Source organism: Oncorhynchus masou, chromosome 27, assembly GCF_036934945.1.
Source record: "Oncorhynchus masou masou isolate Uvic2021 chromosome 27, UVic_Omas_1.1, whole genome shotgun sequence".
Classification (NCBI taxonomy): Eukaryota; Metazoa; Chordata; class Actinopteri; order Salmoniformes; family Salmonidae; genus Oncorhynchus; species Oncorhynchus masou.
Window position 1 is genome coordinate 48,668,327 of NC_088238.1, and position 14,679 is coordinate 48,683,005.

General features: G+C 43.0%; 1 protein-coding gene across 3 annotated transcripts in view; it reads right to left on the reverse strand.

The window, feature by feature from the left end:
* Positions 1 to 1,320: 1,320 nt before the first annotated feature.
* LOC135516332 (inactive ubiquitin carboxyl-terminal hydrolase 53-like) overlaps positions 1,321 to 14,679 on the reverse strand; it is a 55,888-nt gene continuing 42,529 nt past the window's right edge. For 2 of the 3 annotated variants that reach the window (XM_064940560.1, XM_064940559.1), the window contains 4 exons: positions 13,668 to 13,735; positions 4,727 to 4,796; positions 3,733 to 4,514; positions 1,321 to 3,518 (listed from right to left, as the gene is read on the reverse strand). In XM_064940560.1, the coding sequence (XP_064796632.1) occupies positions 3,442 to 3,518; positions 3,733 to 4,514; positions 4,727 to 4,796; positions 13,668 to 13,735 (997 nt within the window). In that variant the 3' untranslated portion in view covers positions 1,321 to 3,441. The remainder of the gene's footprint in view (positions 3,519 to 3,732; positions 4,515 to 4,726; positions 4,797 to 13,667; positions 13,736 to 14,679) is intronic. The other variant, XM_064940561.1, reaches the window with a different exon arrangement.

Below are 14,679 nucleotides of genomic sequence, written 5' to 3' on the forward strand. Positions count from 1 at the left end.
GTGGCCAGGGCAATAAATTGCAATGTTCGTACTGTGAGACGCCTAAGACAGCGCTGCAGGGAGACCGGACGGACAGCTGATCGTCCTCGCAGTGGCAGACCACGCGTAAAAACACCTGCACAGGATCAGTACATCCGAACATCACACCAGCAGGACAGGTACAGGATGGCAACAACAACTGCCCGAGTTACACCAGGAACACACAATCCCTCCATCAGTGCTCAGACTGTCCACAATAGGCTGAGAAAGGCTGGACTGAGCCCTTGTAGGCCTGTTTTAAGGCAGGTCCTCACCAGAAATCACCAAAAACAACATTGCCTACGGGCTCAAACCCACCGTCGCTGGACCAGACAGGACTGACAAAAAGTGCTCTTCAATGACGAGTCCCGGTTTTGCCTCACCAGCGGTGATGGTCGGATTCAAATTTATCGTCGAAGGAATGAGCGTTACACCGAGGTCTGTACTCTGGAGCGGGATCGATTTGGAGGTGGAGGGTCTATCATGGTCTGGGGCGGTGTGTCACAGCATCATGAGCTTGTCATTGCAGGCAATCTCAACGCTGTGCGTTACAGGGAAGACATCCTCCTCCCTCATGTGGTCCCCTTCCTGCAGGCTCATCCTGATATGACCCTCCAGCATGACAATGCTACCAGTCATACTGCTCGTTCTGTGTGTGATTTCCTGCAAGACAGGAATGTCAGTGTTCTGCCATGGCCAGCGAAGAGCCCGGATCTTAATTTCATTGAGCACGTCTGGGACCTGTTGGCTCGGAGGGTGAGGGCTAGGGCCATTCCCCCCAGAAATGTCCGGGAACTTGCAGGTGCCTTGGAAGAGTGGGGTAACATCTCACAGCAAGAACTGGCAAATCGGGTGCAGTCCATGAGGAGATGCACTGCAGTACTTAATGCAGCTAGTGGCCACACCAGAAACTGACTTTAGATTTTGACCCCCCCCCCCTTTGTTCAGGGACACATTATTCAATTTCTGTTAGTTACATGTCTGTGGAACTTGTTCAGCTTATGTCTCAGTTGTTGAATCTTATGTTCATACAAATATTTACACGTTAAGTTTGCTGAAAATAAAACGCAGTTGACAGTGAGAGTACATTTCTTTTTTTGTTTATATCTTTGTAGACTTGTTTGATTACATTTACCGTTATCTTTCGTGTTCAGGCATAGTCATAAAATACGTTTGTGAGATTTAGGTTCAGGAGGTTGCAGAGATTATTTACCCCAAGTAGTCTATCTATAATTATGGGTATTATAATTATGTACATTAATGTTATATGAGAATAACTGATTTAGAAAACTTGGACATGGCTATGGTTAAATATAATTATTTATTAAACAATTATTAATCAAAAATGAAATTGAATGTTAAAAAAAACATCTAGAAAAATTACATATTGTACAAATGACGGCTCCTATTTCAACTTGACATAGAAAACTAGAAAGGCACTGCAGTGAAGTCTGCCGAGCAATATATTAAAACATTTACAACAAAAATTACTTTCTTACAGCATCACTAGAATGGTCCGCCATGAAAAAAAAATGACATAGCATGTAGGCAATGTTGTGATAATCTCTGGGTCAAACTAGAACAATATCTGCAGAAAAGCAGGAATTTTCTACTTCATTTACCTCACTCTTAAAATCCTTACATCCAGTAATCAATCCATTCTTGAGGTTTTGGTAAATCAAACAGACCTGGGTCAAATTCATATTTCAAATACTTACAAGTTTGAGGTGGGTTGGATTTAGCTTGGAGTTTAGACTTTTGGAACAAATTCAATTGGTTCCATTCTACAGGAACATCCTAAATGAATTTGACATGTGTTTGACCCAGGAGACAAAACAGAAGCATGGTTTGAGAACATGAAAAGTAACGTACTGTTAACACACTGCCCAATATGTGACAGGAGAAACATTAAAAGAGCGAACAATGAGGCTTATATCTGGAAAGGAGTGTGAGGCGATCTGGACTGGGGATAGAAAGCCATACAAAACACAGCAGCGAATTGTCAGGGGTGTATTTGTTAGTGCAAACCATTTAACAAAAATGAGTGTTTCTTATTGAACAAGTTCAGGTTAGTCACTCCCCGTTTCATCCATTTGGCTCCTAGTGAATACACCCCTGGGATGGCAGGGTTAAAAAGGCAGCTTAGAACATACGCCAGATACCAATGACTTGAGATGCTTCTCTCCTAACAAGTAGCTGTTTATAAAATAAAATTATTTGTGGGTCACAATTAAGTACCATACTGTGATTTGTTTTCAATTAAAATGTAAAAAAAAAAAGCTTCTTAGGAAAGAGCAATTTCTCAAGAGAGAATTTTGATAGGACCTTATTGGAGTGCTGAGTGGGGAGGGGGAAACTGAAAACTAGCTGTTGTTGGCAGAGGTTTGGAACTCTTTTGAACTGGTCAATCAACTAATTTCTTCCTGGTGATGTCAACAGGCAGGTCAAAACTCAGTCTCACCACAACAGGCTGACATTTCAGGCAGTCTTTTCAAACAGCTTTTACACTAAAATTATAATATTATTTTCACAATTTCACAACCTCAGTGTGGAAATATATACTGTATAAAACACAGGAAAAGCAAGTCTGACTGCACTGGGCCTTTAAAACACTCATTCAACCTCGGACTGGAACAGATTCACCTAAGATTAGGTTCCTCTGTGGCCACATAGGCGGACCCTTGGGACTTATTTTAAAGTAGTGCTCCTACAGAAAAACAATGCATAAGTGCACACAAACTGAATCTCCCTTATTCCATGACTGCATCAACACTGGACATTAAAAATAAAAACCTGCTCAAGGCATATTTACCTCACTTTGTTACATAGGCAGAGGTTGCGCAGTCACTGTAGAACAATGAAATGACCGTAATTCAAGAAACAAATACAAGCATTTCATAGATTTTCTGGCTAAAGTGTAAAATTGGTTAGAGTTGAGTTATTGTCATTGTTACATGTAGTTTATTTGATCATCTCTGGTGGGGAAAAGTGGTTTCGTGGAAGACATTCTTCAGTGAGCCAACCTGTGAATGACCTTGGAAGTAAGTTCAAGCAGGTCCCTGCATCGACCAAGAACCATCCTAGGTTTGGATCCTCTTTCGTAATTTATTTTTGGCTTTCTACTGTGCAAATCCACAATTACTGCTGCTGCCATCTAGTGGCCACAATCACATGAAGACCTTTGTGCAGGCATGGCGTAAGACTCCTGAGACTACTGCTGAACTGAAGAGTAATCTTCAGACTTTTACTGCCTCTGGGAGTTACCAATCTCTTTGGCATTTCAGATTCATGTCTGTCTTCTGATATGACATCTCTACAAGCAAATAAGCATCACCGTAAGAGGATTCAAAAATTGTAGAAGGAGATTACATTTTTTTCTAACTGTGGATTTCGTACCAGGCCCCTTCAACAGTAGAATTTCCATCATAGAAACCCATGTTCATCAAGTCCTTTGGGTGTTACAGGATTCCATTTAGCTATAGTTTTACTGGAGTAGTAACCTGCAAAACGACAGGAACATATATTATTCACCCCTGTAATAGACTTCTAATTAAAGTTTTTATAACATTTATTGATGACCCAAAAAATCTATAGTAGAAAACATGCTTTCACTTTGGTCACATTAAAACAAATGGTGACATGGGTATGACCACAAACTAGGGCTCTAAGTGTCTTCCACCTTCCATGGCAAATTATCTACAGAGAGCTTGTTACCTGATTCAGGCTGGCTCTTGGGGGGCTCTGTAGGTTGGGAATCTGGGACGGGGAGGCCTCCCTTTCCCAGGTCGCTCTCACCAGACGACATGTGTTGTTCCCCGCCTTTAGCGTTCGTCATCATGTGCAGGGTGGGCCTCTGGTGGTATTTTGCCCGGTATGTGTCTGTCATACAATTGTCCACAGAGAAGTAGGTGGTGGGGAGGCCCATAGGTAGAACAATCTCCCCTGTCACCGGGGAGTCTAGGTCGTCCATGTCGTCCCCTGGCATTGAACTGGGAACCTTCTCCTCTCCGCTCTCACTGGCCGACAGATCGTTCCGGTCCTGGTCCGACGAGCCTGACTTGGAGCTAGCGTCCGATGAGAGCTTGTGTTCGACGGGCGTCTCAATCCATCTGCGGAGGATGGTTTGGGAGAGTATCGGCCCGTTTTTGGCCTCGTTCCTGGCGCTTGTGCAAATGGGCTCCTGGAGCAGGGGAGCGCGGAACCCCGACTGGTCTGTCAACCTGTGGACGTTGGTCTTGGGAGGGAGAAGTGGGGTCAGGATGTGGTAGTGGGGCTGGGGGGAGCGGTCTTTGGTTACCAGGGCCTTGGTCTCTTCCTGTTCGGAGAAGGAGCCGGCGAGGTCATCGTAGCGGTTCCACTCTGAGCTGCTGGTCTTGGGCAGGTATGGGGGAATAGGGCTGACCGGGCTGGGGCTGCCATCGATGTTATCCTCCTGCTCATCATCCAGACCTTCCGTCCTCTCAAGAATCCCATGCGTATATCGGAAGGCTCTTCTTCTGTCGCAAGGAGAATAGGACAGACATCAATATATTTTCAATCTTGAAGGAAAATAGTCTATCCAGAATAAGATGTAATACTTTATCGCAAGCATCAATACTGGCACATCAAAATGGGTCAATTGTTTCCATTACTTTTCAGTTATAGTAAAGAATCAAAGAAAAAAACCTTTCACTCTACTGAAACTAGTACAATGATCATGCTTTACTACCTTTGGGAACTTGGACTCAATTTTAGGAGATGTGCGTCTTGCAGGTCTGGAAACTTTGCTGGTTGTTCACCTGGAATAGATTAATACATTCATTAGATTTGGTAAATTGCTACGAATTTGCTAAAGCATTTGACATACCCTGCGTAAGGTATGACTGTATTGCTATTGTAAGACGGATTATAGTTGGCATATGTTCCTCTATATCTAGTAAAACATACAAAACGCGTAGCCCAAAACACTTAGAAACAACACTGCCCTATTCTGAATCAAGTACCAAAAATGACTTCTCTAAATACATTGTCAAACCTTAACCTCACTGACACACACAAACCACTCAAATATTGCTGTGCCTCTGCTTTGATCCCATGTTCGAACAGGGTCACAGAGTTTTCCTGCCTGTCTCTAGCACAGACATGTTAACATGACCCCAGTTAGATAAGGGCCTAGCCAGGTCCTGGGGAAATATAGGTAAAGTAAAGCGGCAGTCTGGTCGAGGGCCCCCTGTGTACCACTGGTCTGACCCGGCATGAGCGAGGCTGAGGCCCCTCAAAGGGAGCCAGAGCTGAAGTACCAAGCCGATGCCCATTTGCTTGCCTTCAGGTTAACGATGCTAATCCCTGCTAACGCAAAGTGAGAACTTAAACAAAAATATAAAACGCAACATGTAACAATTTAAAATATTTGAATGAGTTACAGTTCATAAGAAAATCAATAAATTGAAATAAATTCATTAGGCCCTAATCTATGGATTTGACCTGACTGGGAATGCAGATATGCATCGGTTGTTCACAGAAACCTTTAAAACAAAGTAGGGCCATGGATCAGAAGACCTGTCAGTATTTGGTGTGACCACCATTTGCCTCATGCAGCGCGACATCTCCTTCGCATAGAGTTGATCAGGCTGTTGATTGTGGCCTGTAGACTGTTGTCCCACTCCTCTTCAATGGCTGTGCGATGTTGCTGTATATTGGTGAGATCCAGAGCATCCCAAACAGGCTCAACGGGTGACATGTCAGGTGAGTATGCAGGCCATGGAAGAAATGGGACATTTTCAGTTTCCAGGAATTGTATACAGATCCTTGCAACATAGGGCAGTGCATTATCATGCTGAAACATGAGGTGATAGCGATGGATGAATGGCCCAAAACTGTTGTTTTCGTTGTCCGTAGCTTATGCCTGCCAATATCACAACCCCACCATGGGCCACTGTTCACAACATTGACAATAGCAAACCGCTCTCCCACAAGATGCCATACACACGGTCTGCAATCTGCACGTTACAGTTGAAAGAGGGATTCATCTCCAGCGTGCCAGTGGCCCTCGAAGGTGAACATTTGCCCACTGAAGTCTGTTACGATGCCGGACTGCGGTCAAGACGCCGGTGAGGAAGACAAGCATGCAGATGAGCTTCCCTGTGAAGGTTTCTGACAGTTTGGGCAGAAATTCTTTGGTTGTGCAAACTCAGTTTCATCAGCTGACAGACTGGCTGGTCTCAGTCGATCCCACTGGTGAAGAAGTCTGATGTTGAGGTCCTGTACTGGCATGGTTACACGTGGTCTGCAGTTGTGAGGCTGGTTGGACGTACTGCCAAATTCTCTAAAATGACATTGGAGGTGGCTTATGGTAGAGAAATGAACATTAAATTCTCTGGCAGCATCTCTGGTGGACATTCCTGCAGTCAGCATGCCAATTGCACGCTCCCTCAAAACTTGAGACATGTGGCACTGTGTTGTGTGACAAAACTGAACATTATAGTGGCCTTTTATTGTCCCCAGCGCAAGGTGCATTTGTGTAATGATCCTGCTGTTTAATCAGCATCTTGATATGCCACACCTGTCAGGTGGATGGATTATCTTGGCAAAGGAGAAATGCTCGCTAACAGGAATGTAAACAAATGTGTACAACATTTGAGAGAAATAATCTTCTTGTGCATATGGAACATGTCTGGGATCTTTTATTTCAGTTCATGAAACATGTGAACAACAATTTAGATTTTTGTTCAGTGTATAAGCACACTGACAAGTTGGGTGTGTTTGCAGCACTGTGTCGGGCTTTGAACAGCTGACTGGGTTGGAGAGGTGAGGGAGTGGCTTAGGATATCTGTGGCGCGTCAGCACACTCGACTTTCTCCCTTTCATTTATTATTTTTTTTGCACTCTCTGCAGGAGCATTACTGTCTAAATCCCTTCTGCTGGCATGCTATGATTACGCTGGGATCGGACTCCAGAGTCCAGGCTCTGTTTTCATTTTTTTCTCTCCCTCCCCTCCCAACGCTGCGTGTTTTTAAGCCGCTAAATCCGTGTGGCGATTCTCAATTTGACGCTGCTGATTTGTAATGTGGACAAGCAACCCAAACAATACGAATATGAAAAACAAAGCGGGATGCCGTTTACAGCCCTCCACTACATTGCGCCTTACTGTAGCAAATCCTCTTCTTTACGGTGTTGTGGGCTGTTGCAAAGAGAAAGGTTGAGGGACTGGAGAGAGTAGCTCCTGTATCACAAAGAGCAAGGCGGCTGCGGTCACTGCTTACAGAGATGCCTCGTCGCACTTTAAAATCACAAAAATGTTTCAGACTAGATATTAATCAATGGCTGAATAATCTCTTTTAAGTGATTAATGGCAGAGTCGGGGTCACTAATAGCATTGTGGTGCACTTTTTTCCCTTAGTGTTACAAATATAACCATTAGAGACCCACAAAGTAATTTAGATAGGGTGCATTAATAAAGTCATGTGGTTTTGGTTAATGTCCTAGAAGTTAGGGGCACCACAAGTTCAATTGTATAGTTCAAAAAACTGTTGCATTAAGTTGTGCTGGCATAAGAAACAATATGTGTAAGCTTGGGTCCTTATTTAATCAAAACCGCTAATATATACTAAATTTCCTTAAAACACATTTGTTTACTGGATGAATCCAAATGGAGAACATACACTTTGAAAACCAGTTACTCTATTTGATTGACTATGGCCTCTGGTGTTTTTGTGTACGTCATTCAGTGTTGCGTTCCAGCGCTGACGGTTTTGAAGGTACCATTTCTGTGGACCTAAATCGCTGATCCCATTTCAGCGAATGGGACTACACAGAGCAGCCGAAAAGGACACCTTCTCATGTGCCGAAAGCCAATCAAATCATCTTACTAATCACAGTAGTGATGTCATTTTGCTTCAAAAGCTCTACCATCATAGCTCAGCATCTTTGTGAGCTAAAGGTTATTTTGCAAATATCAAACGTGTCATCACGAACTCCAACCTCTGTTTTTTTATGATAACACCAGAATGTTGACAGCTCTTTGAACGTCTTAAGTAGCTGTGGTGATGCAACAAAATGAGGCAATGTCAGACGTTTCAATTTTAAGATTGCAGAGCCAAGATTTGTAGACCTCAGGGTTTTCTGCTGATCTGCAGTCCTTCAAAATCCGCAACATCAATCATACTTGCATTCACATTGCAATTCAGTTTCTGGTGCGAATCAATTATGGGAGGAGAAAAAAGTTAACCATAGTAAAAATGCAGAGCTTTCGATAAATCTAAATGTGAACTGATGGTGATCAAAGTGATCAGGGGACAAAAAAAACGGCCAAGAGTATTTATTGACATCTAATAAATGTTTCCTGTTCCAGTTTGAAACACCAATAGCACACAGATCAGAGGAATATAACGCAAGGTGGTATGGATGGCAGGGACACAAAAATACAGGATCTCGCAAGCTTTCCATTCTTCGCGTTGCTCAGATTCAGTTTTAAACTCAACTTCTGTACTTCAATACATGAATCAATCATTTCAACTCCACATTTACTTAGGCAATTTGTTCAAATTCAATTAGGAAATAATGGACCATTTTGCCACTAAGTAATTTTATTTCAAAATCATTACAAATTTTGTACAATATTTGAGATTGTTATTAAAAAGGGTTTGAACGGGATCTTAAGCACCTACAGAATGTAACATATTATACGGATTGCAGGGGGATGTTTTCTTTTCAGAACGTAACATATCATATGAAAAGGATGGGGTTGTACACAATTGTGGCTCACGATCACTACTTTCAAAACTATTAGCTGAAACTATACAAAACATTTCTAGCATCACTTTAAACCCCAACCCTGTCCATATTGTCCATAAATCTCATCACTCAACGTAATCCATCCACTCTGCAAGGTTTATAGGTGTGTTGATGAGACCCTGGTCTGAGAACATTAATATCAGGCATTTTTAGGTTTAATGTGTACTCTGAGGGTGTTAACGCAAAGGTTAACACATAAGTGACTGGCTTGTTAAGTGGTGTCAATGGGCTAGCTAAGCCTGGGAGCATTACAACCCAACTCCCAATCTGCCATAGGCTTCATCCCCTATATTACACTACCAGGCCCATAAAGCAATGGTCAGAAGTAGTGTACTAAGCACAGTGTACAAAAGATGAACACCTGCTCTTTCTATGACAGACTGACCAGGTGAAAGCTATGATCCCTTATTGATGTTACCAGTTAAATCAACTTCAAAATCAGTGTAGATGAAGGGGAGGAGACGGGTTGAATAAAGATGTTTAATCCTTGAGACATGGATTGTGTATGTGTGCCATTCAGAGGATGAATGGGCAAGATAAACGATTTAAGTGCCTTTGAACGGGGTATGGTAGTAGGTGCCAGGCGCACCGGTTTGTGTCAAGAATGGTCCACCAACCAAAGGACATCTAGCCAACTTGACAACTGTGGAAAGCATTGGCGTCAACATGGGCCAGCATTCCTGTGGAACGCTTTCGACACCTTGTAGAGTCCACGCCCCGGCGAAATGAGGCTGTTCTGAGGGCAAAAGGTGGAGGGGCAACTCAATATTAGGAAGGTGTTCCTAATGTTTGGTATACTCAGTGGATATGAAATAGGATGTCATTTGGTACAGGACAGAGCGAAACCCTGCCTGGAAAAGGCTTTATGTTAATTTCCATTAATTTAATATAGGTTATTCTATTTACTATGTTCATTCAAATATGTGAGTATTACAAAAGAGAGATATATGATAGCACACTTGACTGGATGAATGTTTGAAATTAATATGCAAAAGAGGCCTATTAATTCTTTGAGAAAGCAGACGTGGCTTGGTTGTGCTTGGTTATCCATTGGGAGTCAAAAGGCAGTCTTTCCATCTCAACAGGCTGAAGCAGCAGAACTAAGACCTGCACACGCGCACACACACAAAAGACATGCACCAAGTCTTAGACACACACTAATACACGCCACCACAAATGCTTGAGCACAACGACGTTCACTTGTTTGCTCAAAATCTTCCGTATTTCACAGACAAATTAACACACACATAGCAATAAGTTGTCAGCATTAATGAATAGAGATGGTTTGTGTCTTGGTGACAGAGGTTGGTGCATTGAAGAGGACGGGTAATTATCGACTGCAAAATGTGACTTTCATTTATTTCGTCTAAGGGGGCATATTCAGGCAGCATTGGGGATGTTGTGCTATAACACGATAGCAAAACAACAGTTAGCACTGCAGAGCGTGTGACTATGGTCTCCAGACAAGCGTCTGGGGAAACGCAGGAGCCAATCAAGTGAGGGCATGATTTCCTGCTTGGATATGGCTGTTTTGTAGCGGCTGGACTTTATCCCCCCAGTGGCCGTGACCTTTCGAAGCCATCACACACACACACAGAACGCCTTCTCGAAAGGCATTGCATCCATTTTAGTACGCTGTGGTTCGGCTGGCATACCGGCAACAGGGAATATAGCGCTGTCATTTGGGTGGGCAATATCCGGATGGCTGTTCCAGAAGAGAGACATCCACGTTCTCAACTTTTATTACTGTCGTTTGTAGATGTAACACTGTATATCCAGACAAAACAAAGGTTTGTGGTTTCTAAAATGGTGTTTACGATTTACATCTTAGATTATTTATTTTTTATCGTTTTGCCATCTATTCTCCCACCCACACACCCATGTGCTTTTAAAAAGGATTTTAGCCTCTAATGGACCTCTGGAATCTACTCAGACCTATCTGCAGCACAAGCCCAGGCCAGAGTACCACAGCTGAACTCCTGCCAAATTGACTTCAAAACACTGTAGCTTGTCAATACAATTTGCAAATGGCAGGGAGCAGAGGCAACATCCCAGGCACAAAGAGTGACAACATCGAACACTCAAGTTATCAACAAGTAGTGATGGGGGAACAAAATTAATAGGTAGCTAGTCCAAATGAGATTTTTTTTTTTAATATTTGAGGTTTTTTTTCTCCCCAATGTCGTGGTATCCAATTGTTAGTGGCTACTATCTTGTCTCATCGCTACAACTCCCGTATGGGCTCGGGAGAGACGAAGGTCGAAAGTCATGCGTCCTCCGATACACAACCCAACCAAGCCGACACTGCTTCTTAACACAGCGCACATCCAACCCGGAAGCCAGCCGCACCAATGTGTCGGAGGAAACACCGTGTACCTGCCAACCTTCGTTAGCGTGCACTGCGCCCGGCCCGCCACAGGAGTCACTGGTGCGCAATAAGACAAGGATATCCCTACCGGCCTAAACCCTCCCTAACCTGGACAACGCTAGGCCAATTGCCAATCGGAAATATGACAGTTTTTTACAGAAAATATCACAGAAGCCAAGTGCAAGGCAATGAATCAACATGGTGCCGGAACAATTAAATCAATTGATTCTATTGTAGTCCTACTGTGTGTGCAATAAGCTCCAAAAAATGGTCACCACTGTTTTCAAATGAAAAACAACTGCTAAAAGTTTTAAGTAAAAAAAGGGGGGTAAAGCAGGGGAACAAATCCCAGCGGTGAAAAATACATCAAGGCTTAAAAGCATTTGTTTCCTTGCCAGGGAGTATTTCCACATGGATTGCTCTGCACAGGGCCGACAAAACACTACCCTTTTCCGCTTCAATTAGTCAGCTCACCAAACTTACATAAAACCAACCCACCTTCCTTCTGTAAACATTGGTTGAGACTTCGCATTCACCCCAGTCGTTGTTATCAAGAAGGGACACAATAAAAAGGAGGGGAGGAGAAAATATTTGGTGCCACAGACAATGGCATTTTATTTATGTGCATGAGGGAATTCCACCTTCTGACAGGCCCGGTCGTGGCATTTTCTGCTCAGCTGGGCACAGCTGGGAGGCCCCCGCAAGCTCGCTCATCATCCCTGCTCTGTAAGGACAAACTCCATGGATTTCAATTCTGAGAATTGGTCACGGGTGTTTAAAGGGCTGCCGTAGATTGGAGCATTACAAAACAATGTTTTTTTTCTCTGGTGGAATAGATGGATCAGACAGTGGGAACATATGATGAAAATCAGAGAGTATATGTAAGGGGTGTCTGAGCTAGGGATGTAACAAATGGAGAAAAACAATCAACGTTTAAACTGCCATTTTTTTTTACCAGTTTTTGGTTAAAATGGATAGAAAAATTTATAAAAATCAACATGAATTCACAACAGAGCTGCGCTGCTGCCAGCAATGGTCCTCAAATCCTCTCGAGATTCGATTCGGCTAGGAGTCGACTCCTAAGATTCAGTTTCTATTGGAAAAAATCTCAATGTCTTGTTACATGCCTCGCAAATTCACAGAAGTAGCCTAAAGGACACAGAGTATGGTAGCTGTTGTGTTTTCTGACATTTTCAAATCTGTCGCTAGCTCAGACTGTTATCCCCACCTGCTTCAAGATGTCCACTATCATCCCCGTTCATCTTTCCCTCGATCCTGACTAGCTGAAAAAACATCCTCACAGCATGCTGCCACCAGAATGCTTCACCGTAGGGAAGGTGCCAGGTTTCCTCCAGACGTGACGCTTGGCATTCAGGCTAAAGAATTCAATCTTGTTTCTCATGGTCGGAGAGTCTTTAGGTGCCTTTTTGGCAAACTCAAAGCGGGCTGTCATGCGCCTTTTACTCGTTTAGACGTTCTCACCCTTAGACCGAGCGGCGAACCACCCTGCGGCTATTCATGTCAGCTAATCTCCCTTTATCCTGTCTGGGGGCAAAAAAAAGAGCTATTATAGCTAGTTGTAAACCTGGCTTTTATTCTGAAAAAAAAAAAAAATGTACTAAAAGATGGTTGCTTTTTATTGTCAATCCGACACATGAATAAGTGATTTGTTCTACTTCTCTTTGAAACTGGTTGATTAAGTGTTATAAAACGCTTCACATTGATATTCACCCCTCTCCACACCACTTTTCATGTTCATACATGCATTGTTCAGGGCAGGACACATCAGATTACTCTGTGCACTGCACCGAACACAAACTTTCTTCTGGAAAAGGTCAGACCCAGTAAATGAGGAATCGGTCTCACATGTGCTTCCATACAGAATCTCCACCATTGGGCTATGACCTTAGCACAACTGATGGGACCATAAATCAAGAAAATTGCAGAGAGGCGTTTCTTAATATCGCTAGACCTTATACTGCACATTAAACTTATCGGGGGAAATTAAACTTTACGACCTAATGACAAAGATTATCATTCTCTGATGATAATGACTCCACCAGTCTTCCTTCCCTCCATATCAGACATAGTGGCTGACAGAAAATTATATTTCCTACCATCGGAAAGGTTCAGCTGCCTCTTATACACAACAATCCATTTACTCTAAATGAGGTCTCATCTAGGTCGCCAAAATATTGACTTGACATTAGGACAGCTGCTGTGTTTAATAATTTTTGCGTGTTCTTGCTTTGGGCAAAAGTGAGAATTTTGCCAGATGGCTTTTCTGAGAACAAACAAACAAGGACACATCATTAAAAAGTACCTGAGAATCAGGTGTACAAAACTAGCAAAACAAATAAGGAGTCGTGTACGTGAAGAGCCGAAAGGCAACTGGCACAAAGCATCATGGGAAGGCCGGACAACTAATGGTGAATTACCAGTGTTTGGAGGGAAAGCGGATCCTAGATCTGTACCTACTGTAGGGGAAACTTTACCCTGTAGTGCTTACCATAGGAGAAAGAGGAGTGCAAGATGTCAGTCTTGGAGTCGTCACCTCTCCGGCGAGGGAAGGGATCCCTGAAATTCACAAATTGGGCGGGGCTGAGTCAAACGCTGACACCACATGACAAAGGCCTTTCTCTCTCTGCATGTCCCATTGTATGGCATCTCTCCACATGCAGGTTTTTCCCAACCTTTTAAAGAGATGATTTTGAATCTAAACTGCTAGAGTAAACACAGAAATAACACCCCCACCCACCCAGATCCCACTCCACACTACTTTGTTCTACCAAACAGCTTTTTTATTTTAGTCCATGCATGGCTCACATCCATTTCTCTCTGTTTGGTTTATTGTATTTCAGGTGACTGAGAAGTCAATACTAATTGTGCCCTAACAGGAATGGAGCACTGAATTGAGGGGTGTCAATACAATAGGCTATAAGTGTGGCACTATCACCTCTTGAAATCAACTAGCAATAAAGTGCAGTGATCTACAGACACATGTAAAGAGATTATCTACGTACATGAAGGCCTTTTAGAAATTTCACTTAGATTTTGACATGGATTTCTTGGTCAAGTAAAGTACCTACACTGAGTGTACAAAACATAAAAACACCTGCTCTTTCCATGAGACTGACCAGGTGAATTCAGGTGAAAGCTATGATCCCTTATTGATGTCACTTGTTAAATATACTTCAAATCATTGTAGATGAAGGGGAGGAGACAGGTTAAATAATCATTTTTAAGCCTTGAGACATGGATTGTGTATTCATGGCATTCAGAGGGTGAATGGGAATTACAAAATGTTTAAGTGCCTTTGAACGGGGTATGATAGTAGTTGCCAGGCGCACCGGTTTGTGTCAAGTACTGCAACGCTGCTGGGTTTTTCACGCTCAACAGTTTGTGTATCAAGAATGGCCCACCACCCAAAGGACATCTAGCCAACTTGACAACTGTGAGATGCATTGGAGTCCACATGGGCCAGCATCCCTGTGGAATGCTTGACACCTTGTAGACCCATG